This window comes from Echinops telfairi, unplaced genomic scaffold (genome assembly GCF_000313985.2).
Source record: "Echinops telfairi isolate 266 unplaced genomic scaffold, ASM31398v2 ScPeMD7_31;HRSCAF=116, whole genome shotgun sequence".
Lineage (NCBI taxonomy): Eukaryota > Metazoa > Chordata > Mammalia > Afrosoricida > Tenrecidae > Echinops > Echinops telfairi.
In genome coordinates this window covers 26,031,478-26,058,725 of record NW_022103928.1, presented here as the reverse complement: position 1 = coordinate 26,058,725, position 27,248 = coordinate 26,031,478, and the positions used below count along the sequence as shown (strand labels likewise).

The window sequence follows — 27,248 nt, the reverse complement described above, 5'->3', positions numbered from 1 at the left end:
AATATGAAATGCCAAAATAGACAAATCTGTAGACAGAAGGTTAATTACTGTTTGCCTGGATCAAAGAGAGGTCTGAGAGGGAGATAGGGTATGGCTACTAGTGGGCATGGGCATTCATTTGGGGGCACCAGAAATGTTCTAGAATTAGTTTGAAGTGATAGTTGCACAACCCTGTAAATATAATTTGAAAAGAATTGAATTGTGAGATATAAATTGAATGAACCATCAGGCGTGTTCAGTATAGAAGGATAGGGAAATAGATCTATGTACATATATATGTTAAGTATTAAGCTAACAGACAGACAGACATTGGGTCTCCACTCAAGTACCCCCTCAACACAAGAACACTGTTCTAATAACCTGGCATTCCATAATGCTCACCTTCCCGACATGATTGCTGGAAACAAAATGGGTGCATTAGCAAATGTGGTAGAGAAAGCTGATGGTGCCCAAATATCAAAAGCTACAGCGTCTGGGGTCTTAAAGGCTTGAAGATAAACAAGCGGCCATACCTGCCACAAAGCCTCTGATTCGTCTCCTTTAGTCACCACTGTGTTATAGGGCAGTCCTCTGGCTTGGGCAGCCAAGAGTTAAAACCATCAGGACAGGCATAAAATCGAACTCAGCAGTCATATTTCTCCAAACCCTGTGTTTTATTACAAACATCTCTCCAGAGATACGAAAAATTGATTCTTATGATCAGATACTGGTTCATGCTGTGTCCAAGATTTATTCATTTTGTTCTGGAGCTGCTGGTAGCGAGCCCGTTTGCTTGCTGCTCCCTGCAGCGGCACTGCTTCAGCTGCACAGCAGTCCGATTCCGCAGACAGATGTGGATGAGCCTTCCCGGAGCAGGAAGTGGGGCTACAGAGACGAGCCAGACCCAGACCTCGTTCTCAGAGAGGCCGGGTCCTTGACCACCGCAGTCGGTTCTTGGGGGCAGGGTTTGGGTTACTTGCTTTTTCCATTTTGCTGAAATAACAGTCCTCCTCTCCAAAGTTATTGGTTAATATTAAGGAGTGTTTTGTTTGTGGAACCTAGGGAAGGCGTGGACTAGCATGGCTGTTTAGAACCCATCAGTCATCCAAACACGCCTCTTACTTTCACGGTTTGGTGATGTTTCATCCCCACTGCAGTTTGCGGAGAGCCTTCCGAGATGAAGACCCTCAATCTGCAGGCCCCAGCCCAACGCCTGAGAGCTCGCACAGTGGAAAGCTAGCCCAGCTGTCATGCCTTTCTCGTTTGCCAAGTGCTCACGTGTGCTCCCATGTACTTATTTTAAATGCTAGACATACGTGCCAACATGACAGAAATATAGAGTAAAAGTGCCGTCGTTGGCTGTCATGTTCATTCTGACTCACAGCAACCCTGCAGGACAGAGTAGAACTGTCCCCAGAGGGGTTTCTCGGCTGGAATCTGTATGGGCATCAACTGCCAGGTCTTCTCCCACAGAGTGGCTGGTGGGTTTGAAATGCTGACCTTTTGGTTCGTTTGCAGTCCACCCTGTGACCATGGCACGACCAGGGCTCTCTAGAGAACACTAGCTACCGTACATGTCACTGGCTTGATCCAGGGAGGCAGTTGAATGACGAGCAAATTATCTTTGCCCCTCAACTCCTCATCTGTTAAATCATTGGTCTTAGAAGAAGTCTTGCCCCAACGCTCCATAGAAGCGAGGGTGGTGCTTGGACACAGCATCGGGGAAGGGCAGCTCCCACAAGGGACATTGTATTTGATGAAATACAAGGTCAGTAAAAACAAGAGAAGTTCTCAGTGAGATAGACTGATGGAGTGGCTGAAAGAATGAACTCAAAGTTACCAAAAATCATGGAGCTTATTCAGGACTGGGCTGCATTTCATTGTGTTACACGTGGGATCTCCATGAGGCAAACCCAACAAAGAGCACCTACTACGAGGGCTTTGCTAGGATTAAATGAGACTGCAAATTTGGAGTATTGAAAGGAGCCCACAGTAGCTGTGTATTTTACTAGAAGAAGGAAAACCAAACAATTTTTATGTTGTTTCTTTGTCATTGTTTTCTGGTTTCTTTTTGTGAAAGTTACTCTCTTGTGTCCTGGCTTCTTTCGGCATGTTATTGTATGATCAGGTCCCGCCTTGCCTGTGCTGAGCGACAGTGAGTCTCAGTGGTCTGCACTGCTGTGTGCCAGGGGCCCGGGCTCCTGCAGTCAGGCAGCCATCCCACCTGGTGTTGGACCGCTGAGTCACTTGCAGTGATGGGTAGTACGTGCCCTTCCCAAACCAGCCAATCTGTGTGTTACCAGGGCAGTTCTCGCTCACGGCGACCTCGCTTATCCTGAAGAAGAGCTGTTTCCCTGGGATTTCTTGGCTGTCATATTTATGGAAGTAGATTGCCAGATCTTTCTTCTGTGGTGGTGCTCCTGGGTGAACTCAAACCATTAGGTTAGTAATCCAGCACAGGCCATTGACCACCCGGGAACCTTGTGCAGCTGCTTCATCTGTGCCTCCATTGTCTAGTCTGCTAAAAGGAGCTAAAGGGCTGTCTAGGAGAGAGGGGCGCTGCTGTGAGGATCAGGGGAAGTAATGTAGGCAGGCACTTGGGGCAGGGCTTGGCACTTGTGAACGCTCCTTTTAAGTAAGCATAACTTTTTAAGCCCTATTTTGGCTTCTCTCTTCAAACTTGCTGTAAGCTGGGATTCTGTGACGGGTTTTAGAGGTTGCTGGCATCACTAACAGTATGTGAAAGGGCCAATTTCTTTGCTCTCTCACTAGCACTCACAAGTTCCTCCATATTTAACAGCTTGGCATGACATGACTCGCTTTTGCTCATTCCCCTTAACATTCAGACCTCATCTTCCCAAAGCTGAGATTCCTAGAGGCTATGTATAAATAAATCCATTTTTCTTTAGGCCGAGGTCCCTAAATGGTGTCCCCCCAGATTGAAATGTAAGCTGGTTCTTTGACATTCAAATGCCCTGTGTATTTCACTTCCTACTGCACCTGAGTGTCCTTTTCTGTCTGATGCCCACCCCCTACCCCCCACCCTGCTGTAAAGCAAGCCAATAATTAGCTGTAGGAAAATCTCTTTCCCATGATTCCTCCCTCCTCCATAGAAAAAAACTGACCAGGGTGACAATGTGGTCTGGTTTTCCCAGTTTGTACTTGTTGTCCTGGTGTTATTATTCATAGTGCCGTTCACACTCAAAAGTGACCTCGTTTGTGATGGAAATGCCACATTGGTTAAGGATGGAGCCACACAGGGTAGAGCTGTCAATAAGTTGTATACTTGTAAACAGCTGGATGATAGCGATGTGTACTACAACAACAACAAGAGAGTAGCAGCTGAGGCAGGTTATGTACAACCAAGTACCTAAGGGGACTTGTTGTGGGCACTTTGGGGACTTTTTTGTTGGTTATTTTGGGGGGTTTTTGGGGGGGTGGTAGGATCATGGTTTTATGGGACCTTTCAGTTATATTGTTTTTAGTGTTTCTGTCCTACCTCCTAGTTCTTTGAAAGCTTACAAGTGGCCTCCAAGGTCGCTAGTCACTTGTCGCAACAGAAGAGAGAGCCAGGAGCAGAGCGCAATGGAATGGGTGGCTAATGACCTCCATGAACAACGACCTCCTTTGTCAGGAGACCAGAACTGAATGGTGCCCAGCCACTACCTCTGAGCATTTTCATCATAAACTCTGGGCAAGAATCCTGATCAGAAGGGGGGAAATGCAGAACAGAATTTCAAACACTCATTGACTCCCAAACTTTTCTGGAGCCTCAAGCCTGGATGATCCCCTGAAACTATTGCCCCAAGATAGCCATTAAACCTTAAACCAGAAAGAATGTCCCTTGAAATATTCCTAAACCCAAACAAAGGTTTACCTTAACTAATTAAAAATATCTGCCTTGAGCCTTAGGCTCTTGTAAGAACTATCTGTTGGGATCAAAAGGAGCCCTGGTGGCATCCAACAGCGTAGGGCTGCTAAGCTGAAGGTCAGGGGTCCAAACTCACCAGCTGCTCCTCAGGGAGAAGACAAGGGGAAAGGGTCCACTCTCAGGGACCCTGCAGCACAGGTGGGGCATCTTCCACTTGCTGTAAAAGTCGCACTTTGTTCAGGAACCCTTAGGCCACCGTGAGTCATGATAGAGCAGTGGGTTGGGTTGGGTTTTTTATGGGATCAGAGTGACAGCACCGATGGGACGTTTAGAGAGGAGCCTAAGAGGACAGTGAGTGCATGTTAACCAGTGAGGAGCAACTCCGAAAAGGAGGGTGAGATGTTTGCTCAACTGGAGGAGTGCAGCCCATGCCACTGAGCTGCGCGTGTAGAAGCGTTGGTCTGGTGTCTTGTCTTGCTGTGTGTAATCTCAGCAATAACTGTGTGTGTGTGTGTGTGTGTGTGTGTGTGTGTGTGTGTGTAGTGATCTAGTTTGAATGATAAATTACCTTGTCACCTAGTCACAAGGGAGGAGTCCTGGTGGCGTAGTGGTTACGCATTGGGCTGCTAACCACAAAGTCAGTAGTTTGAACCACCAGGCACTCCGAGGAAGAAAGACAGGGCTTCTGCTCCCGTAAGAGTTACAGTCTCGGGAGCTCACAGGGGCAGTTTTACCCTCTCACCTTACAGGGTCACTGTGAGTCCCTCGACACGGTGGCAGTGAGTTTGAGTCCCACGGGCTCCCTTACAAGCTACTGCCTCACTACATGCTCCATCACGACTGGCCTGAGCAGCCATATCTTGGTTCCCATCCATGTTCCAGCAAGTGTTTCCGCCATTTTCCTTTCACCAAGCCTAACTGTGGAGTCTTCCAGACCGGTCCAGCCACTGTTGAGTTTGCATCGACTCTGTAGGCTTTCACTCGTGTTTACCCATTTCATCACTCTTCTCCCTGCATAGCTTGCTGGTACCAGTCCGTCAGTGGCCTTCTCTCGTGTTTTCAAAGTTGCGCTTTGTCTTTCAAATAAATAAATGGATATAGCTAGAATATAAAGTGACACATAGATACGTTTTGCACTTCACTGCATGTGCAGCGTTCTTTATTTCTCAACACTTGCAATTTTTAAAGTAATATCTGCTTTCAAATATCACCTTTGAAAGTAAACCTCTTTTTTGCTAGGACTATCGACACTCACTGCTCTCGCCATTATCCAACAGAAAAGTTAATCCTGTTCATAAAGGCCCCCAAAGCCCCCCTGAATGCAGAGCAAGCAGCTCAAAACTGCGTGGACAGTAGTAGGGACTAGTGTCCGTGCACAGCTCCTGCCCCACGGTTGGTTGCGCGCAGAGTTTTGTTCATCAAATGGAAGCTGACCAGTATGGAAGTTTCAGTGTTGGACCAAGAAACTCCCAGCCAGCAGCAAGCCCTGGCTTCTGATAACCTTTTGTAGCTAAGTGACTATCTTAACTTCAGCTATGTGGCATCTATATGCCCTCCCTGTCCCCCAAACAAGTCCCTTCCCTCCTTGATAATGTGCACAGGGCTTTGAGGAAAAAGAAATGTTTGGGAGAGGACCCTGCTGGCCGACTAGTGCAGAGTCTGCGCATGGATTCTCACGGGAAGATGTGTTTTTCTGTTTGTTTTAACTAGGCGACTTTCGGATGGTGGTTGGCGAGGATAAGACAAAAGTGTTGAATATTGTGAAGCCCAACATAGTTCACTTTCGTTGGCTGTATGGCAGCATACTGCAGGAGAATCCCCAAGTGGTGTATAAAATGCATCACGGCAGACTAGAGGTAAACTGTCTGTGGATACTAACTTACACTCGTCCCAAAGCGGGAGCTCCTTCCAGGGGAAAACAGAAGGGTAGGGTAGGGCAGGCAGGACGGATAGCATGGTAATGTTTCTAAGAAGGTAAGTCAAAAAACAGTGTCGCGAGGATTGCAGTTCGCACACGCACACACCGATGTATTAGAAACTAAACATGTTTAAACATGTCTCTGTCATCAGTTGAGGGCTGCAGACACGTTCTCTCAGTAATCTACTTGTCTGCTCTCATTAGTTCATGCAGACAGTGGCTGCTGAGGGGACCTGATGGGCCAGTGCGGTTCAAGGCAGAGGTCAGCTCAGCAGATGATGGCAGCGGTTTGGGGGATTCTTCAAGAGTAACCTTCGTAGATTTTTCTCAGAGGACACAGGGCAATCATGGGGGCTTGTGAGGGAACTGTTTCAAGAAAACCGCATACGTGAAAGAAAGGCCAGGAATCTTTTTCTGTCACAATACATCTGCTCAGTCTTCAAAGCTAGTCAAGGGCTGCGCTACTTACCCCGTCTACCCTACAGCCCTGGGCTTGCCCCTACAGGTTCTTTTTGTTCCCAACACATGAAGAACCATGATGTGAGTCTCTCAGGGATGCACCTGCGGTGTCTGTGAACTGTTTGTGGAAGAGCATCGGATGCTTTGGGGAAAGGTTAGAGAGAGGGAACCCCTGCCTTCAGAAGTGAGTCCACCTCAGAGAAGGCTGTGTTGAGACACAGTAGCGTCACATCATGATCTTTTTGTTTAATAAAGGTTTCTGTGATTTTGTAATGATACTTTTTGACTTATCCTTGTCTGTGCAAAAAGTAGGATTGTCTGTAAGTCTGTGCTCCTCTATAACATGCTAAATGGCAATGCAAGAAGCTAAGCACTGCCTTTGAGGAAGGGAACTGGAGGGAGCCCATCAAAAATGGGTGAAAACAGACCCTCAGGTGATCTTCTTTCCAGCATGGGCTGTTTTATTGGGAGACCCCACATGCCAGCATCTATCTCTATGTCAGTATTTCTCCAGACAGACAACTCCTCCGGGCTAGAGGGCAGGAAGGAAGAGTAGACCTCGCTGCCAACTCCCGAGAAGCTGAGTAAGGGCAAAGGCTGGGAAGTTCATTGAACCAGGAAAAACAGTGTACCCACATAGCTCACCTGAGCTTATAGAAACCTACTTGGTTTCTAATTGGTTTCTTTTCTCGGCAAAACTCACAACAAGAAGATCAATAGACTGAACTTCAATCCCCAGCCTTGCAGCTGCTCTTGAGGCTGTAACTGGGACCCATCACCTCCCTCCTCTACCACCCATTCTAGATCCCCCTCATTTTAGCCAGCACTTCTGCTGGTCTAGGTGAGGTGGCCTGAACCTCATCTCTAAGGCATCTCAGATCCTGGTCACCATGCTCATGTGGTGCTGTGGCTACTGCCTGTGCCTCTTACCCTGCAGAATGGGGTGAGGGGTGTACTGCTAAAAACGGTGTGCAGCAGTCCTACATCCTTATGAGCAGGGTCAATCACTCTTGCCAGTAGGTTGACTCCTTTTCTTGTCCGATGGTCTCTGGCATGGGTTTCTAAAGTGACTGAATGGCAGGCATCGCTTAAACCCTAATGAAATGCCTACTGCGTCCCCTGGTGAAACATTCCTCCTCTGGAAACTAGAACCTAAAGTTGCAGGCCTAGGAAATCTTCCAAGCAAGTCCTGGACGTGTCAGTAAGCAAGGCTGCTTTCCCTCCTACGCCTTATATTCTCCCCTTTGGGAACACAGTGCCGTAGAATGTCATTAACATAGGACATAGCCCCTCTCCGTGAGGGTGATAGCCCATCCTCACGAATGCAAGCAGGGGCCTCAGCCATTGCTCCAATGCTCTGTCGCAAAAGTTCTCAACAGCCATATCGCCACTTGAGACCAGATCCTCCTTTGCTGTGGGAGGGCTGGCTTCTGCACATATACTGCCCCCCACCCATTAGATATCCAATAGCAATCTCCCCGTTCCAGAATGTCGCCAGGCATTACCAAATGGCCCACGGGGGCAAAAATTGTCCCTTTTGAGAATCACTGCTCTCTAAGCCAGCAGTTTGGAACGGTGGTGCCATGGTCCCATGACTCTTGCTACATCTCTCTGCTGTGAAGTGGGCCCCATATATGATGTGTGCGGCGCACAGTTCAGTGAGCCAGCCCTGCTCTAAGCCCTTGTACAGTGGTGCTGGCTAAGAAAGGCAAACCCTACTCAGAATACGGATCACTTCTACATTACTGTAACTGCCCAGGTGGAAGGATTACGTATTTTTGAAGGACACAATTCAATCCCAACAGCCTCCAGGCCAGGCACAAAGGATCCTCTTTGTAGCCATCAGCATGAACTGGCAGAGAGCTGCCAGGGCAGCAGGGTGGAGATTGTGGGGTCTAGACTTCCTGCTTATGCAGCTCCTGTATGCCCTCTGGTCTTGCCCATGTCCAATCCTGGTGTGCTTCTATCAAACAGTGAATTGCTATCCAGCCTGCCCAGCCTCTGATAGATCCCAGTGCATGATGGGAGTTGTACTGCATGGCCATTTGTGGTCCCATCAGCAACATCTCTCCCTCCACCAGGGCCCAACACTCACTCGGCAGATGATTTCCACAACACTGCACGTCATGGCCTTGCTCCAGAACCCACCCTAAGTTCCACTGGGATGGCTTCCTACGCATAGTCCTCTAGTCCCATGGACTCTGCAAGATCCAGTGGTCCATGTGCAAGGCTGCCCACACAGTGCCTGCCTCTGTTGCAGAGTGCTTCCCTGCTCTGTGACATGCCCTTTGCAAAACCGAATCCTTTTGTACACTTGGTAAATGAGTGTGAGCATTATTGCTCATTGTAGAAAATGCTGCCTTCTGACCTGAGGAGAACAACCAGGCTTTCTGCATCTTTTTCAGTGGTGAGAGGTGTGAGATACAGTCATTTTGCCCTTGCTTTGGAGGGCTGTCCCAGCAGGTTCCAGGCTACTCTGCCCCTAGAAACTTCACTGATGTGGTAAAACTTCATAGGATTCATCTCCTACCTTCCAAGAGTCCATGTGTCTTTCCAAGGCCTCCAGTTTACTTGGCCTTGTTGTCCACCAGATGACAATAACAATGTGATTGATACAATGGACCAATGTGATACTATACGGAATGCCCAAATAGTCCAGTTTCTCTTGAAGCTAGGGTTAGCATAGCCCTGTGGTAAGACCATAAGATAGACTGTTACTTGGCCCCCATGAACGTGAAAGGATGCATTCACCTGGTCTGAGGCTCCATCATATACTCGCTCTAACACATTCACCACATCTGGCACGAGATACAGTTGGGGCTATCACTCCACTCTAATCTTCCAGGATTCATTTGGTGTTTCTAAGGGCCAGGTTGGTAAGTTTACTGGAAATATGAAACCATCTCCCCTACATTCTCTAGGTCTTTTGGTTGCACTGATCGCTGCCTTTCCTCCTAGACTCGAATGCTCTTTTCTTTAGTCTTGGCCGGAGAGCAAGAGTGGCACCTTCAGAGCCCTTCCACGCTGTGACAGGTCCTTAATCTCATTTTAGTGTTGGCTTTCTAGGCCCTCTCCCTGCCATTAAGTCTGTGCTGGCTCATAGCAACCCCTGTGGGTTTGCGAGACTAGAACTGTTTATAGAAGTAGAAAGCACCATCTGCCTCCCGAGGAGCTACTGGTGGTTTTGAACTGCCAACCATGCAGATTGCACCCACCGGGTAACCATTACACCAGTTGGCACCGGTTTAAGATCTGGCTAGACAGATTGAAAACAAAGGCTTCATCTGACCCTGTGATGGCACTCTGGAGCCAGAAGGCACTTCAGGTTGCCCCCTACTTGGGACAAAGAGGCCAATATCTCTTATACTCCCCAGAGCCCAGTCTCTGGAAACAGGCAGTTCTCTTTAGCTAAGGACAGTTCTGGAAGGGACGTGGTCAACTTCCCCTGCAGCCCATGATGAGTACCTTGGTCTTAAAGGCAGGATCTGGGTGGTGTACCTCAGCATCCATTATCATGACCATGTTTGCATTTTTATCAGCTTTATGAACTATGAATCACCTTAAAATTGACTCTTTTAAAGTTACAATCAGTGGATTTTAGCATATTCACAGAGCTGAACAAATATCACAACATAATTTTAGAACATTTCCTACCCCTACAAGAAGTTGTGCACCCATTGCTAGTCATTCCCCATCTCTTTCTTCCCTCAAGCCCCTGGCAACCGCTAGCCTCTGTTTCTCTCTCTCTCTCTCGCTCTCTCTGGATGTGCCTATTCTGGACAGTTCATGTAAATGGAAGTATATCATATGTAACTTTCCATATCTGTTTTCAAATGTAACTTGATTCTCATGGTTTAACTGGGTGGTGTCATCTTCATGCTTTAATGAGCATTAGAAAATCAGGAAAATAAGAATTTAGTATTAAATTTGGACATGTCACCAAATATTTTGTCTTCAAGCACATACTTTGAAGTTGAAATTGCAGAACATTCTTTTATTTAAAAGAAAACAGAAGCAGATACTATTTACTAATTGCTCATATTAGTCAAGGCCTCTGAGCATCTAAAATTCCTAGGAAGAATTCTGGTGGCTTAGTGGGTTACTCATTGAGCTGTCAACCACAAGGTCCGTGGTTTGAATCCACCCTTACTCTAAGGGAGAAAGATGAGACTGTCCACCCCTGTAAAGATTTAAAATCTTGGAAACCCCAAAGAATAGTTCTGTCTTGTAGGGTTGCTATGAGTTGAGAGTCAACTTGATTGCAGTGAGTTTGGTTTTAGTTTGAAAATTGCTAGAAGCTTTATCAGTAAAGCAGGACTGAAATATGAGCTTCTTTTTGGCTAATCTCAATTCAAAAAACAAACCCAAATATGCTTGATACAGTTGATGGATGCATTGTTATAAGAGCCCCCAATAAAATGATCTTTTAATTAAAAAAACAACCAAAAAAAACAAACAGTGCTATCAAATCAATTCCAACTTCTAACAACCCTGTAGGACAAGAGTAGAACTACCCCCAGGGTTCCCAAGGCTGTACGTTTTATGGAATAGGACATTCTGTAGACTGGCTGAGTTCAAGTTTCAGCCTTCTGGTTATTAGACTTAATAACTGTGCCAGCAGGTCTCCTGGCAAATCTTAATAGATGGCCCCAGAACATGAGTTCAAAAATGTCATCTCTAAGATACGTTACAGAAGAACCTATAATTATTTTTATCAATTATTGCAAGGGGAAGCCTGGCCCTAGCACATCATCATGGGTCTGTAGGTGCAATTGTACAGTGATAATAAGTAAAGATTATAGTAAAGTTATAGAGAGCATGAGAGACAGAAGAGAGGTTGAAATAATAGAGTCAGACACATTTCATGGTAGCATGTTCACCTCCTGGGCGGCCATGATCTTACCAGCCAGGTCCACGCACAGCGTGGGCCAAGGCGAGGTTGGCAGGGACCTGGCAGGATGCTCAAGGACCCTGTTTATTGCTAACCAAGGGTTTTCTCTACTTAGGGGAGGCATGATTATAGGTAACCACATGTCACAGGAAGGGGCAGTACAATAGGCATAAGCGTGACAGGAAGGGGATGACCTAGGGGTGTACACCTGATAGGAAGGGGAGGAACTAGAGGTATACATGTGACAAGAAGGGTGGACCCTAGACTCATGATGGCGGCCTAACCTTGGTCACCTTTGGGTGGGCTTGACTTCTCTGGGGTCGCCTACAAGGAAACAGACAACTACTATCCTTATCAGAAGGGAGTGGGCCCTACTTGTGGGATAAACAGTGGTGACTGCTTGCTCTAGATGGCTGATAACCCTTAGAGAGAATTAACCCCTGATCTTCTGCTGACCTCCAAGTGTATGTCATTCGCAAGCAGCTAAGTTTGGCATATTTTTGGGAGAGACAACTTGGGAGAAATCCTTCTGCTTCCCACAAATTATATAATCAGAAGTTAAGTAGAGGATGGAGTTTCTGGGTTTAGAACCATCCAAATGACAAGCATTCAACACCCTGGTAGGGAACAGCCCTCTAACCTCAGAATCACTAAATAAATGATTCCTAATTTTTTTAAAACAGTTTTGTTAGCACATAATTCACATATCAAACAATTCAATAGTTCAATCATATTAAAGTGACGTACAATCATTACTACAATCAATTTTAGAGCATTTTCTTCTTTCTTGTACTGTTATTATCTCCCCATTTCTCCCAACCTCCCCTGCCACCCCCGCGCCCCCAAGAAACAATCTAGTGACTGTCTCTATAGATTTACCTGTCTTCGGTTTCATATACAGAAAAACATACAAAAGGAAACAACTAACAACAAAGTAAATCAGAGAAAAACAAAACTAGAATTTAAAATGGGTCAAAAAGGAGATCAAATGATGAGGTTTTACATTTTAACCTAACGGCTTTGGCTGTAACCTGCTTTCCAGTGCACTCTGCATGATAGCAAGGCTACTCACACGCAGACCTGTGGTCACAGGCCAGTCCCTGGAGGCATGGTCCACATATTTATATTTCACCTTCACTTTTTTTAAACTGAAGCAACTTTGAAATGGGTTAGAAGGGCGATCAAATGACAAGATACTATTTACTAATATTTCAACCTAACCATACCTGCCATAATTGACTTTTTTTTTCATAATTGAATTTTAATGCTCTGTCAGATAACAAAGTTATCAAAGTTATTCACATCCCTCGACTATGGTCAAAGGGGATTCACCAGGTTTAATCTATGTGTGGACCCTGCAAATGGATTTTGGGCTTCCACTGCTGTCCATACCTTCTGAAAACCAGGTGTTTACAATTTAGGATTTAATACCACTCCCTCTTTTGAATTTAGATCATATTATTTAAAATCCTTGGATCACACAGGCTGGTGTACTTCTTCCATGTACTCAGTTGGTGCCTCGAATTCCTGTTCTTTACAGAGATTTTTTTTTTTCTTTTGAGTGAGTGAGTGAGAGAGTGAGTCCAGAGATTTTTAAAGACAAAACTAGAAATGTAGATGTTGGAATTAATAAAAATAAAATAATAAAATTTATTAACTAAAAACAGTGATAGAATACATGAATTCTAATAAGAAAGTTAGTCATCTTTGGAAAATCTGAATCAAAAATGTAAAGATGTTCATTTGTTTATTTTTTTCCTTGCTATTCTCTTAGTTGAAATGAAAGCTTAAACATTTGTTAAGAAAGTATAGGGGGAAAAAGGAAAATATAAGGAAACATCTTACTTTGGAAAATACCTCAATGGTGAGGGCAGCTGGTTTACAACTGCTTCCCAGTTCAACATTCAGTCAATATGTGCAGAATTTTTTTTCTGTGCAGAAATGTAATTCCATGTAATAAAATTAGACACTGGCCTCTGCTCTGCAGCTAATTTTTGATTCATATATTTCCAAGTTTACTTGGATATTTTTATATTTGTTTCATTTCTGAACTTATCTTTTACGTTGGTATTTTAGAGTACTCTGAGAACAGAAACCACTGGTGCAGCTCACTCCCCTGTAATGAACAATGGCAACTACGTTTTGTCAGTTCAGTTATTCACTCTTGTATTTGACTAGACCCTCCTATGTCCCCGCGACTAAGAACTGAGTGAGGTTAAGACTGGCATCAGTTTATTCTGACTCCAGTATTTAAACGCGCCTGAGGGCAGGACACACAAAGTCAAATGCCACTCTCTCACACTGGCGATGGCCCTGGGCAGCTTAAGGCTTTCCATCAAGTGGGAGGGATCATGTGAGCCAGGAGGCCTTGGTGCCTGTTAGCTGCAGCCCCGCTGCATGTAAGACAAAATGGAGATGTTAAATGTCAGAAGTTCAACCTTGAAAGAGCCTTTTCTCTTCTTTGGGTAGAAAGTGGATATCACAGAAAAAGAATCGTCTTTCTGAAAGGATTGAAAACCCAAGCCCTTATTCTGAAGCACTGTGTTTCGAAAGGAGAGCGGAAGAAAGCATCTCCTTACCAGGCCGCACAGTACAAGGTTGTGGGGCATCTGTGGTGTTGATGTGATTTTCAAGAGAAGCCATTGTGTCTTGAAATATTTATGACATTCAGTGCACGCAGACATGATCTTTTTGTCTCCCCCTCCAGCTAGATAAAAGCCCAGAAGGACAGTTTGCTCAGCTAATGGCATTACCCAAAACCTTACAGCAACAAATAAATCACATTATGGACCCTCCTGGGAGAAACAGAGATGTAGAAGAAACCTTATTCAAAGTCGCTAATGATCCCGACTGTTCAGCGGTGGTGCGACTAGGTAAGTGTGTGAACCTGTGGCCCTGGCAATGGCAAACCTTGGGATGGAGACTCATGTTTATGCTTTCTGGCCTCTTGGGATCAAGAGGTTTCCTTGAAGTGGAAGGCACCAGCAATCCAGAGTTGTCTCCATGTCACTTGTCTGAAGGAGGACGGGAGAGAGTGCTGTCCTTTTGGTCCTAAGCATAAGCCAAAAAAAAGTTACTTAAAAGACATGCCTCTGTTTGCCTTGGTGGTCTAAGAGGGAAGGAGACTTTTAATATGTGTATAACTTGGAGAACCCAGCTTTCTGCAGGTGTCTGCTAGCAGTTCCAGGCCTACACCCTTATCCCCAAGGCCTCCCTGATGTTTATTTTTAAAATTGGAATCTTCTTGGCAGAGCCCTGCTCCCCCAGGTCCTGTTAGGAATGATTTATGAGGTCAGTCAGTGAAGAGGTCACTTTGAAGAGGGAGATGAGGTGCTCCCTCAGAGAACCACGTTCTTCCACTTTCCTGCAGTAAACACTCACTGAGCTCCGCTAGGCCAGAAGGGCCGGGGCTCGATGCAGGTGCCACAGTGACCCTGAGAGGAAACCACAGCTGGACAGTGGCTGCCATATGCAGGCATCCCCTCTGTCTCAGGAACTAGCTCCCCAAATATTTAGACAGCCAGATACCTATTCTGCAGGCATCCCCTCTGTCGCAGGAACTAGCTCCCCAAGTATTTAGACAGCCAGATACCTATTCTGAAGCTAAGTATGTGTGACGCCATTGTTGGTTGTAGTGGGAAGTGTGATGTCTGCCTCCTTGCGGAGCCATCAGTGACATACATGCCGCTTCTCATCGAGGAGGCCCGCGGGTCTGTTGGAAGAAGGAAAGTTGCTCTGAGACAGAAACATGGTTTTCTGGGTGTGTAGGGTGTGTGTGTACCACCCCCACCCCCGTTACACCATAGGGTGCCAAACATTTTTGACCTACCGCCCCCTTAAAAAAAAAAAAATTGCACAGTGCCCCTCTGGCAATAAAGAACTTTTGTACTGTGGCCCATAATCCAGGATAACGTGTAGGTACCTGTAGCCCCATGACACCCCCACCCCACCCAGACCACAAGACACTTCCAGGATCAGTATTACCCCTTTGGGAAACACTGGTTGAGAACCAGCAGCCATAAGCAGTCCTAAAGGCACTAAGTGGGAGCTTACCCTCACCTCTGGGTTCCAGGGGAGGGAGTCTAGGATGTTCCCTTGGTCAGGGCTTTGCACGGCCAGTCGCCTGACTCTCAGTCCTGGTATCCTCGTCTCTGTCACTGACACCAGGGTCGACAGGCTTGCCCCCTTTCCTGGGTTTAACGCTGAGCGTGACTAATGTCTGGTTCTGAGTGACCTCTTTGTTTTCTGCTCACAGGCCTTTCAGCAATCGTGAGAGCCTCCAGTGTGAAACAAAGCACCAAGGGTATTTTTACAGCTGGTAAGAACTTGAGAGAGCCCCTGCCCAATCTGCCTGCTGGCTCCAAGGGCTTCAGCCTACCTGGTTAAGACGAATCATAGCCCAGTCGGCATCTTTCCCCACCTTCTTGCCCAGACCCATCAGGGAAGCACAGGTCATTTGGTGGGAGTAGCAAAGGCTGTGGCTAGAAAAGCCATATTAAATAGTCTACTTCAACGCGTCTTCATTAAATTCTTCCAAGCTGGGATGAATAGCACAGGCTTGTTTAGGCCTCTTCAACGTTGGAAAATCAATAGATGTTGCTTTTGGTAGCGCACCACCCCCAACCCCCGTGTTGGCATTCCCTCCCCCCAGAACCTATAGTATTGAATTTAGAACCTTTGTATCAACTCTGTCAATATCCGTCTGCTATGTTCGCTCCTTTTCTTACTAACCTACAAATCTGTCCTGTTACGGTAAGTTCTTTCCCAGTTGTCTCTTCCCGTTCTTCTGTGAATTACCCTAATATTTCTTGCATCTGCAAAAAAATATCTCTGCCTACCCACGCTTCGAGTTGATACTTGTGCTGGATATGGACAAGAAATCACTTTCCTAGGGGATTCCCTTCCAAGTCCAGAACCTTTCTGATTCTTCATCCCTGTGTGTGGTCTCTTTCAGGATGTGGTGTGGGTCCTCTGTTTTCCCCACGGTCCTGAAGTTTCTCAGGTCATGCTTTGTAGAGGGTCTGTTTGCATCTAGTATACTGCATTTCCAAAGCCCTTTCAGCTTAGAAACTCTTATTTCTCAATTCTGAGAAATTGTCTTACATGACTTCTGTGATATCCTCTCTTCTATTTCTGTTCTTTTCTGGAATTTGGTTTATTTGGACATTCTTAGAATAGTCCTTTGGTTTTGGTCTGCTTTCTGTGAAATTTTCTCAGCTTTATGTACAGCCCTTATAATGAGTATGTCATTTCTGCTGTTATATTCTTCATTTCCAGGAGCTCACTCCCTTTCTCTCTCTGTTTTCAAAATGTTCCTTTTTTTTTTTAAACAAAATTTCATATTAGCCTGTTCTTCTTCTTATTCCTGTGTAGATGGTAGTTTTCAGGCATATCTCTTCATGATGTCTGTTTCCTCTTCACTTTTTTTCTGAAGAAGAAGGGGGCTTTGCTTATTTCTGGTGATTGGTTGTTTTTGCTTTGTTTTGTTTTGTTAGCACATTACCACTGTCCTCAAATGTTCTTGGCATCTAGTATTACAGGGACCCTCTATTTACCATCTCGGAGGCGGGCGAGAAGCGGGGGGGAATCTTTTATTACAGCTCAGCCTTTCTTTCTGCCTTCACCTCCACTTTCAAAAACTTTCAGGTCACACTAACCCATGAACCTTTGGGGATCATTACTGGGTAAACCTGGCTACTTCTTGGTTTACTTATCATCTGGCTTAGAATTTGGTTTTCCTGAGTGAACTGATAAGGAGCCTTGGTTGCACAGTAGTTAAGTACTCAGCTGATAACCAACAGGTCGACAGTTCAAGCCCACCAGCCACTCTGAGGGAGAGAGATGTGGCAGTCTGCGTCCGTAAAGGTTTGTGGCCACCATCCGAGCCGGTTCTAGCCTGTCCTGTACGTGCCCCATGACACAGTATCAGCACACGGCAGTGGGTTTGGTTTAGATGCACCAAGTCTATCTCACTCATCTATTTAGTATCCCGCTTCCAGAATTTGAATGCCAGTTTATGTCCTTGTTGGCTGATAGCTTTTAAAAATCCTCTTGCTGTCATTTTGTCAAGTTAGGGGACTTAGTAAAATATACTGTACACATTCAATCTGTCATCTTTGAATAGTCACTGATCCTGTTTGTCCTCTTTTTTTTTTTTTAAGGGCATGCATTTCTAAGCCACATTCTGTTTTATTTACATGGATGGCTGTTTTAAAATATTCATTATGGTTCTGTCTTATTTTTTACCTTTGATCTTAGCCAAAAGGCCGAGAAACATTTCTGCTGTCTGTTTCACTGATTTTGATTTTCTGTGCCCTCTGAGCTATGTGAATTGAGAAGCACAAGGCCTTCAAAGGAAAAGAAAGATGCTTTCAAACTTAAGTGGGTAGCTTCTTCTATAAACCACAAAGCTGTTGGGTGTGTTTGAACAAATCTTTCTACATACAGGCATCTCTTTAACAACAAAGCTTAGGCTAAGCCAGCCCTCTTTCTAATCCTTTCTTTCTAAGAAGTATCTTTTGATATTTGTCAATTAACTTTTAAAGTTCTCCAGATTATAATTGCATTTTGATTTGTCTTCTTTGGGAATTTACAAAGAGAAAAATTTACAAAGAGGAAAAAAACCAACAGATTAGGTTTGATCTGTGTGTTTGTGTGTGTGTGTGTGTGTGTGTGTGTGTGTGTGTGTGTAATTTCTCCCCTTTGCAGACGTCTAAGTACAACAGTTCTCAACTTGTGGGTCATGACTCCTTTGGGGGTTGAACAACCCTTTCACAGGGGTCGCCCGATTCATAACAGTAGCAAAATGACAGTGATGAAGTAGCAATGAAAATAATGTTATGATTGGGGGGTCACCACCACATGAGGAAGTGTATGAAAGGGCCGTGGCATGAGGAAGGTTGAGAACCACTGGTCGTAGTGCATACCCTGGTTTGTAGGCTTGTAGATTCTTTCTACATACCTCTACTCTGTGCCAGGCCTGTATTCTATGGTGGGCCTTTTAGCCATCAATGTTCAGTATGTTTCCAAGCCTCAATGGCATTTATCTGTTACTTCTACCCTTTGATCCTCTAACTTCACTACTAGTAACTGAAGTATTCCAAATATAGAAAATTGTAATTTCACTTTGTGTCATTCATGACACCATCAGTGACTTATGTATAAAGGATATTCTTCACCCCGGCATCATTCATGATAGTGAAAGACTGGTCCAGACCCCTGTGTACTAGGAGTTTGGCTAAATTAGAGACAATGTTTTTATTTGAAGGTGTGTTTTGACAGAAACTTTAAATGCAATTTAAGTCAGACCTGAAGTATTTTTGGTAAAAATGACAAAATTATCCATTTCCCCCCCGAATACCTCTTCTTTGGGAAATCTTGACCTATGTATATTCCCTTTCTGTTTCAGGGGAGCTCATCAGGGCACATGTGGCAAAGGGGGGGGGATCTAGTACCAGCCCTGACCCTGCGACTCACCAGCCATTGACACCTTGGGCAAGTGACTTACCCTTTCCTAAGCCTCATCTTAAAATGGCACCAATAGTAGTCGCTGCTTCATGTGCCAGATATGAAATAATGCACATTTATAAACCACGTGGTATAAGATAACAGGCCAACAAGTATCAGGATTCCCTCCCCTCAGCACCAAACACATGATAGCAGGTGGGAAGGCAGGAGAAGAGAAAATGGCCCGCCCTCTCCTCAGCTGACCCATCACTACCTTGAGCCCCACATTGACCCTGCTTCTCTCCCTCCCTTCCTCTCCACAGGTGGGCACGTTTCTGACCAGTTCATGTTCTCATACTTTACTATTCATAAATAACATGGTATATGAGATTTGTGTGTGCATACGCATGAGCACGTTTAAAAATAACTGATATCATACGCTCTGTTACTCTGCTGATGCTGTCTGCATTCCCTGTTGTTTTGTAATTTTTGTTCAGTGTAGACCAAGCCCATTTATCTTAACTGCTGTGTAGTATTCTGTCATACCGATATGGCACAATGGAATCATGTGACGCCAGTGGGTAAAGAGCTGTCTTATCCTGACTTGTTGGACTGCACAAAGCAGTGCTGCTATGCACGCACGTGCTTCTGCATGTCTCCTTGTGCACTTGCTGGACAGGGTCCGCACTTAGAAGCAAAAAGCAGCTTTATTGGATATTCGAGTTCCACCGACATTGTATTTGTCCCCATCCTTCCAGCACTTGGTCTCCACAAATAACTGGCATCTCTAGTTCTGTCTCTCTGTTTTACATCTATGGAGCATCTCCCATGTGTTAGCCACTCAGGATGCAGCCGTGCCAGGATCAAGGGCACAGAAGTAGCCCCACAAGAGGCCTATTAGCCCGACGCTGGTCCCTAGGTTTCCGGATGCCAGGAGGGGGTAGAGGTCGGGTCACACCTCTCTCTGCCCCGCAGCTCAGCTATGTGGAGACCTACTCATCTGGACATCTTGGCCCCAAGGACAGAGTTGTCTTCCTCAGTCTTTGCAAAGATGCAATCAGTATCCAGGAGCACACGGGCCACGAGCTCTTCCACCAGGGCTTCCCTCCCACCAGAGAGCTCTGCGTTGCCCGTGAGGATGGCTGCTTAGTCTGTGCTCTTCCTGGCTGGGCCTGTAAGATGGAGAAGTGGCGCTGTGGTGGGTGGTTCAGGCTGTGAGTCTGTTTTGCGTGGTTGCAACTCCCTTACCATCGCCTCTGTGGGTGAGCCGCTGCCATGTGCTTGTTTTGAGTTCTGTCTTCCCATGCTACAAGGAGTTGTTCGCATCTCACGTGCTGTTAGATTTTGTAGCTGTGGTCACGATGGCGTTGGGGCTCTGGTGGCGCAGTGGGTTCCTGGTGAGCTGCTAGCTGCAAGGGCGGCAGCCGAGCCCAGCAGCCCCTCTGTCTGCTCCCACGCAGCGTCACATTCTCGGAAACCCAAAGGGGCAGATCTACTCCAATCTGTATGACTCACAGTAAGCTTGATGTCATTGTATTTCCTTTGTGAAGGATGTTACTGCTTTTTAAAAAGGTTTTTAGAGATCTATTCTAAAATATCTGTGGACGAAGTGAGATGATGTCTGGGATTTATGTCAAAATAAGACATGGGGGTGGGGGAATGACGGAAGGGCACCCAAAAAAGCCCAAACTCACTGCCATCCAGTCAATTCCTACGCCCGGCGACCCTGCAGGACAGAGTAGACTGCCCTTGTGGGTTTCCGACACTGACTCTTACCGAGGCACAAAGCCTCATCTTTGACCTGTGGTTAGCAGCCCAACACGTAACCACTAGGGCCTCCAGTGATAAGTATATTATACCGTTGTGCCTATTGTCATGTAAGGTTGAAATGTTCTCTAATAAAAGCCCCCAATCATCTCTAGACACTTCTCATCTGAAGCTCTTTAGTCCTGAATTCTGTCTTCACACATTCTTCGCACTTGCCAGTAGAGGGCAGTGGAAACACCTCACAGCACTGCGGGCCCCCACCACACACCTTTCCCTTCTAAAGATGCCACCGAGTCTAAGTCACCATGCACTGGGGTCACCGAATGGGAAAGTAATGAGCTCCTCTCCAGATCCCTGGAGCGAGCGTCCCCCAGGAGTGGGGAGAAACACAATGCAATGCCGGCGCTCTGGTGTCCCTGGTTTGGAAGAGGATAGTGTGAAGTCCAAGGGTATGTGAGCCCCTATACTGGACTCTCCATTTCTGCTGTGACTTGTAGCAGTCACCCTGTTCACCCGAGCTTTAACTTCACAGAGTTAACTACCTGCCTCACCAGCTTGCAAAAAGTGTATCCTAATAGTGTGACAGCATCTAACAACACCGCGCCTGAGCTTCCCTCTGTGAGCTCATTGCCTAACAGTCAGTTAACTCGCTCTTTCCAGCCTCTTTCACACATGCCTCTGCACCGTGCTATGCAAATATATAACCGGCATAGTCAAATGCTAGCTAGTTCTCCATCTGGAGGAAACAGGCAAGGACAAGCTCTGCTTCCCCTCCTCCCAGCCTCCCCTCGGGCTGCAGAGCCACCCCGCCACCCTCTGTTCTTCCAAGTCCCCGAGGAAGCAGGCACTGTCTTTCCGCCTTGCCTGGGCTTCTCTCTGACATCCCATCTGCAGGGTGAGAAAACCCCCAGGCCTTCAGCTGGGTAGCAGGTGTCACTCCTGATTGTGGAAAGAAATGGTAGTCCGCCCTGGCCCTGGGAACACCTTTAGCATTCAGATGCAGCTAGCCAAAGGAGCCAGAAGACAGAGGTTTGAAGTTCTAGTTATTCACCTCTTGGCAGTTGGGTAATTAACCACTGTTCTGCAAAACCCTCGGCTTCAACTCACCACTATCAAGCCCATTCCAACTCAGAGCGACCCAGTAAGACAGTGGGACTGCTCCTGTGGGGTTCCACAACTTTAAATCTTTACAGGAGGAGAAAGTCTCTTCTCTCTCCTTCAAAGGGACTGGTGGTTTTGAACTGCTGGCCTTGTGGTTAGCAGCCCAAGTGTGACCCCACCATGCCCTCAGGGCTTTTGGAGAAGTTGACATCCAGCTCAGAAGGCTGGATGTCATAAACTTGAGTGGGTCTAACTCTAACTCTCGCTCTAGTCGTAGAAAATATGGGGGCCAGACATCAAAATCCAGCCTGAGAATCGCCCTTGCTATGTTCAGGACTGGCAAATGAACAGAGCTGAGAGCAATCATTCCCCACCGGCTCCCGGGCTCCTCCTTTCCTAGTGGCAGTGGATGGCTTCCCTCCGGACAAGCAGCAGACTCCTAGTGCGAGCTGTGTGTATCTGTGCTTCTAACCTGATGGTGGGGGGACAGTGGAAAGATTTCGGTTCCGCAGTGAGAACAGGTAGATGGGCATGTGTGTGATTGAGCACAAACCACGGGAAGGAGTGTATTTTGAAGGCAAAGGGAAGCACAGGAAGAACCTAGAAGATCCCTGCAGTGAGAGGAAGGCAGTGGAGCTAGGAATGCTAGGGAGCTGGCTGAGTACCTATTTTCATGCAAATCACTCCCCTAGGCTCCCCCAGAGGTATTTCTGGAGCACACTACTAATTTTCTCTCTGTTGATGTAAAAAACAGCATAGGTTCCTTACAAAAAATACCTTGGGGGAGGGCACCATTGGGGAAACATCGGAGAGGCATTTTTGTGTAAGAGTAGTGCTGATGGGGGTGCTGCCAAGTCAGGGCAGATGAGCCCAGGTCCCAGGGACGCGCAGAAGAAATGCAAGCGCTCTTTGAATGGGGCATGACTGGGTCTTGCTGATCGTGCCGGGCAGTAGTCAGAGCTAACCTCCAGATTTCCAGCAGGGGAATAGTGGGTGGTGGTCTGTTACTTGAGGAAAGGGAAGGTGAATTTAATTTTGAAATCTTGCCATATATTTCCTTACTTTCTGGTCAACCAGATTTCACCTATTTCCTTCACCAACTTCAAAAGACTCAATTCCCCTAAAGTAAGACAGGCCTAGTCTTGTCCCTAAAAAGATTCTGGCACGCCAGACTACCAGGCCTTTGCAGAGGCACAGCAGAATGGGTCTTTCCTTATCCTCTGTTCTGAGTTCTTAGAATTACAACTGTCTCCTGGTATCTAAATAGGAATGTGGGATAATAGTGTAGGTTTTTCTGGAGATATGCGTAGTGTTTCTAACTTGCTGGAGCTGAATTGGAAGAATTCTCCAAATATCTGAACTAGAGAATGATGGGAAGGTAGAGACCGAGCCTCACATTTCCTTGAGACTCTTTGGTCTCACCTGTTGTGAGCTCTGCAGTTGGTCAGATAAAGGAAGCGGGAAATAGACAGTCCACAGAAGAAATGCTGCAGGAGCCGTTTCTGAGTGTGCGTGAGGTAATCGTGACCAGATACAAACCAGAATGCCTACTGAGTAAGAGGCTTTAGCTAAGGAGGACGGAAGAAGCACGGTGCTGGCGAAGCGTATTGAAAGAGCACCATGGCCTCCAAAGACCAAACAGACGAAGTCCAGCAGAGTGCTCCTTAGAGGCAAAGATGGCCAGACTCGCCTCGCGCACTTGGGACGTGGTGTCAGGAGACGAGTCCCGGGAGAAGGACATCAGGCCTGGTCAAGCAGTGAGGCAGTGAAGAGGAAGAAGACCTTCGACACGGTGGATTGACCCGTGCCTTCATGGGTGGGCTCAAACAATGGTGAGGATGGCACGAGACCGGGCAGTGTTTCCCTCTATTGCACATCGGGGTGCTGTGAGTCAGAACCCACCGACAGCTGGTTTAGAACAATAAGCATCTCTCTCAAGGTCAAAGGTCATGTTGGTAAGACACAGCAACCATATTCCCTTCAGGGCACATTCTCATTGGGTTCTAAGTTGAGCGGAATTTCCACATCTCTGTCCTTTTCTGTAAAAGGAACAGAAAGCAAGAGGAAGCTTAATGCAGACCAGGAGGAATTCTGTGGACTAAACCCTCCGGACTCGCTCACCGGATGCTGACTCATAGTGGCCCTGTAGGACACGCTAGAACTGACCCTGTGGGTGTCCGAAGCTGGAACTCTTGATGGGAGTAGTGGCCTCGTCTTTCTCCCTAAATCGTCTGGAAGCAAGAAGGCTTTCCATTGAAGCAGGTCCTCTTAGATAAAGATTTCATTGAAGTATCACATTCTACAGGCAGCCCCTGTGTTAGGGATGAGATCTGTTCCCAGCTGTGCCTTTGAGTGTTTGTAGGTCAGTTGAAACAGGTCCACGGGCCTCTTACTTAGCCGTACATGAGTGCACAAACAGAGACTGGAAGCTTATTCTGTCATTTAAAAGCTACACGGGCACCACTTGAGTCCATTCTTCCAGTTACACAGCCCTCCTCACTGTCCTTTTCCAGTGTAGCCCGCCACTAGTAACATAAGCCCATTACCCACTTATTGTCTGCTTTTCTCTTATTAAACTCAATGGGGGGCCTCATACTAGGCCTTTATTGGATGTATGGCTTGTAAAATTCAGTTCCCCCACTGGGAGTTGTTTCTTCACTCTCTTATGGGTAAAAAGTGCTTAATCTTATTTAGCCCCATCTATCAATTTTATTCTTTAGGACACACTTTTGGCATCCTTTTAAGAAATGTTTCCTACTCCAGATTATTGAAGATACTCTGCTCTGTTTATAATCAGTCTTTATATCTGGTAGTGTCAGTTCTCCATCTTTGTTGAAATTGGAATTTTAAGGCAGAAGGGCCCCTTCATTATGATCTGTTGCAAATCCTGCAAGATTTGCAACCTGTAAGGACCTAGAAGGACCCCTGTGAGAATCTGCCTGATGGGTACTGCACCCTTCCCAGAAGCACACACGGACAGAGCTATCTCAGCTCCAATTCCAGAGGGGGTGCAGACCGTGGGCCCTGTGCCGACTCATAGCAACCCTCTAGAGCAGGGTGGAACTGCCCTGGTGGGTTTCTGCAGCTGTAACTTCTTACAAGAGCAGAAGCCCCGCCCCTTAATCCAGTTCAACCTGGTCATTTTGCAGATGAGGACACTGAGACCAGGAGGGGATGCACACTTTACGTGACCAGCTGGACAAGAGTCAGGTGTCTGGTCTCTTGTTCCAGGCCTCTCCATGACACACTTCCTGGCGACCATCCACGGGAGAGGCTGTTGGTAGTCAAGACAGGTCATGTAGTCTATATGAAATGCCCATAAATAGGCAAATCCGAGAGACAGACACAGAGGCTAGCAGTTGCCAGGGGCTTGAGGGAAGGGAGAGGGAGAGAGTAAGTGGGTACAAGGTTTCTTTGGCTGGGGAGTGCGGTGGCGTGGGTAGGAAATGTTCTAAAATTACATTGTTATGATATTTGTACAACTTTGTGAATATATTAAGACCCACTAGCAGCACAAGCTGGCTGCCTGGTGATGCTCATATGTTTGTACGTATTTACCTGAAATGCGTCTGCTCCCGGGAGTGCCGAGTGAGTTCTCTGAGGCTGGGCTGGGACTCCTCCGGAGGGTGTCAAGGGTGTCTTCCTCTAGCTGTGACTCAGTGCCCTGGGGCTGCTGGGTTGAACCTCGCTGGGTACAACTGCTTGGGTGCTCTCTGGTGTCTTGGCTGGTTCTGGCTGGAATTTTGAAAAGCACCTTACGTAATAACTTTCCAGTCGCAGTGCTCCAGCGGGGCGGCTCACGAGAGTGGCTGCTCCAGGGAGACTGCGCAGTGCAAGGCAGGGCAGTGAGCTCCTCAAGGTGTCCCACCCAGGCTGTGTCTGTCGACCAGGAGCCAGGTGGATTGCAACCTGGCCACAGGGTCTAGAAGCATCCGTTAATGCTTCTCCTGACACACTGTCTCTGTCTGCTGCTGCTGCCTCTCCACGGGGTCTCCGTGGACTCAGTCCCCAGACATGGCTCACACCCCAGTGCAAAGAGTCCCTGGCACAAATCCTCTGACCTTGTTCGCAGCCGGGGGGTGCAGTTTAGACTACTCATGTCTCACGGTGGAGAAGAACCACCCTGAAAACCTCCGGCTAAGTGATCTCATTGTCAACACAAAGGGAGCTGAGTCCGTGAGGCCAGCTGTGGACATGACCCTTCTAGATGTGACCAGTAACAGGCCATCCATTTTGCCCCGTTTTCCTTCTCTCCCGTCAGCCCCCAGAACGGGCCTCTTCTGTGTGGCTCCTGTGGTGGCAGCAGGAGGGCGTGCCCACAGGCCAGGTGTTGCGAAAACACCTCTGCTCAGTCATGTCAGGGGCATGTGCTGGTGCTGTACTGGGTGGCAGGCTACAGGGTAGAATAGGACAGAGGCCCTGTCCCCAAGGGGCTCAGAGTCTAGGCAGCGGGACAGCAGGGTGAGCTGGCAGACATTATCCGTGTGGAAAGTGCTATGATCAAGGTAAACCCAGGTGCCCCAGATGAGCAGCATCGAAATCAGCCTGGAAGTCAAGAAAGTACTTCCGGGAGAAGAGACTTGGAAGGTTTGGTGTCTCCCTGATGGAAAGTGGAGGGCGGAGCAGCCTCTCTGGGTAGAGAGCAGCATGTGCAGCTGCGGTGCAGAAGTGCTGGACTGAGGGCGAGAAGGCAGGTGTTTCCATACAGAAAGGGCACTCGGAGCCCTTACCTTGGTCCTGCTTTTCTTCTCTCCCTTAAAATCCAAGTGCCACCAATGTGCTCGTAGCTCATTTACTTATCCCAGTCACCCCAGTACTTTTGACATCCATACCGTGCTTTCGGTAGGTGCCTAAATGAGACTCATCTCTCACATCGACCCCCAGAGCCCATGGGTAAGCCTGAGACATGGGCTCTGAGTGTCATCACCGATCCCCGCCCGGCCCCGCCCCAAAGGTCAGAGTGCACACAGCAAGCCTCCATCATCTGACCCCTTGTCTGCTCTCTCTTAGGCATGAAGAAGTCGGTGGTCTACAGCTCATTGAAACTATACAAAATGTGGAGTGGATGGCTGAGGAAAAGCTAATATTGCTCTTATGTGTGTTATATAGAGATGAATAAAGTGGCGCTTTTTGACAGAACAGTGTTTGTTGCTTTGACTCATTGTTTGCTTGTGAGGATACTCTGTATCTTTCTCCGGGTGGGGCCCAGCTATCTCTGCAGGCTTGGCAACAGTCGGAAAGAGCCCGCTTTACCTGCTAAGCCATTGGATCCCAGTCACCAGTGTCTGCGTCCCTAGGCCCAGGAGTGTCGGCTTCACGAGAGCTCGTTCTCTGTACACTTGTGAATCAAGCTGACCTGGGCTGTGTACCGGCGTGGGAGGTTTGCTTCCTCCCGCCCGCCTTGTTCCTTCTGTGCCTTTCCTCCCAGAGGAAAGTGATTGGCCCAAAGCCACACAGCTAGTAAGTGGTAAAGCCAAGATTCAAACCCACCCTGTCTGAACAGACCCTATGCACGTCACCATGATGCTGCACGGGCTCTCACATGCACGTGGCTTGGGAGCTGGGAGCTGATGCTAGTGGGTGGTTTTGTTGAACTAACCCACTAACTTGGAGTTCTGGCTCGTTCACTCACTGTTAGCCAACCAAATAAAGCTTGGCAAAGAGGAGAGCATCGCCCCCATTTCTGGCCCACCTTCCCTAAAACAGTGTGCTCAGAAGTTACTGCTGATGAAAAGTTTCTCTCTAATGCAAGGCTGGGCTCCAGGATGAGGGCTGTTCTACAAGTGTGAGTCCCAGCCTCCGGTCATCCATTTCCC

The 27,248-nt window shown here is 47.1% G+C and overlaps 1 protein-coding gene across 2 annotated transcripts in view; it reads left to right on the top strand.

Annotated features, from left to right (window-relative positions):
* The window catches only part of TAMM41 (TAM41 mitochondrial translocator assembly and maintenance homolog), a 55,589-nt gene extending 29,018 nt beyond the window's left edge, over nt 1-26,571 (top strand). For both annotated transcript variants that reach the window (XM_004702387.2, XM_045289993.1), the window contains 4 exons: nt 5,561-5,706; nt 13,826-13,991; nt 15,374-15,436; nt 26,443-26,571. In XM_004702387.2, coding sequence (XP_004702444.1) covers nt 5,561-5,706; nt 13,826-13,991; nt 15,374-15,436; nt 26,443-26,516 — 449 coding nt within the window. In that variant the 3' untranslated portion in view covers nt 26,517-26,571. The remainder of the gene's footprint in view (nt 1-5,560; nt 5,707-13,825; nt 13,992-15,373; nt 15,437-26,442) is intronic.
* The last annotated feature ends 677 nt before the right edge of the window (nt 26,572-27,248 follow it).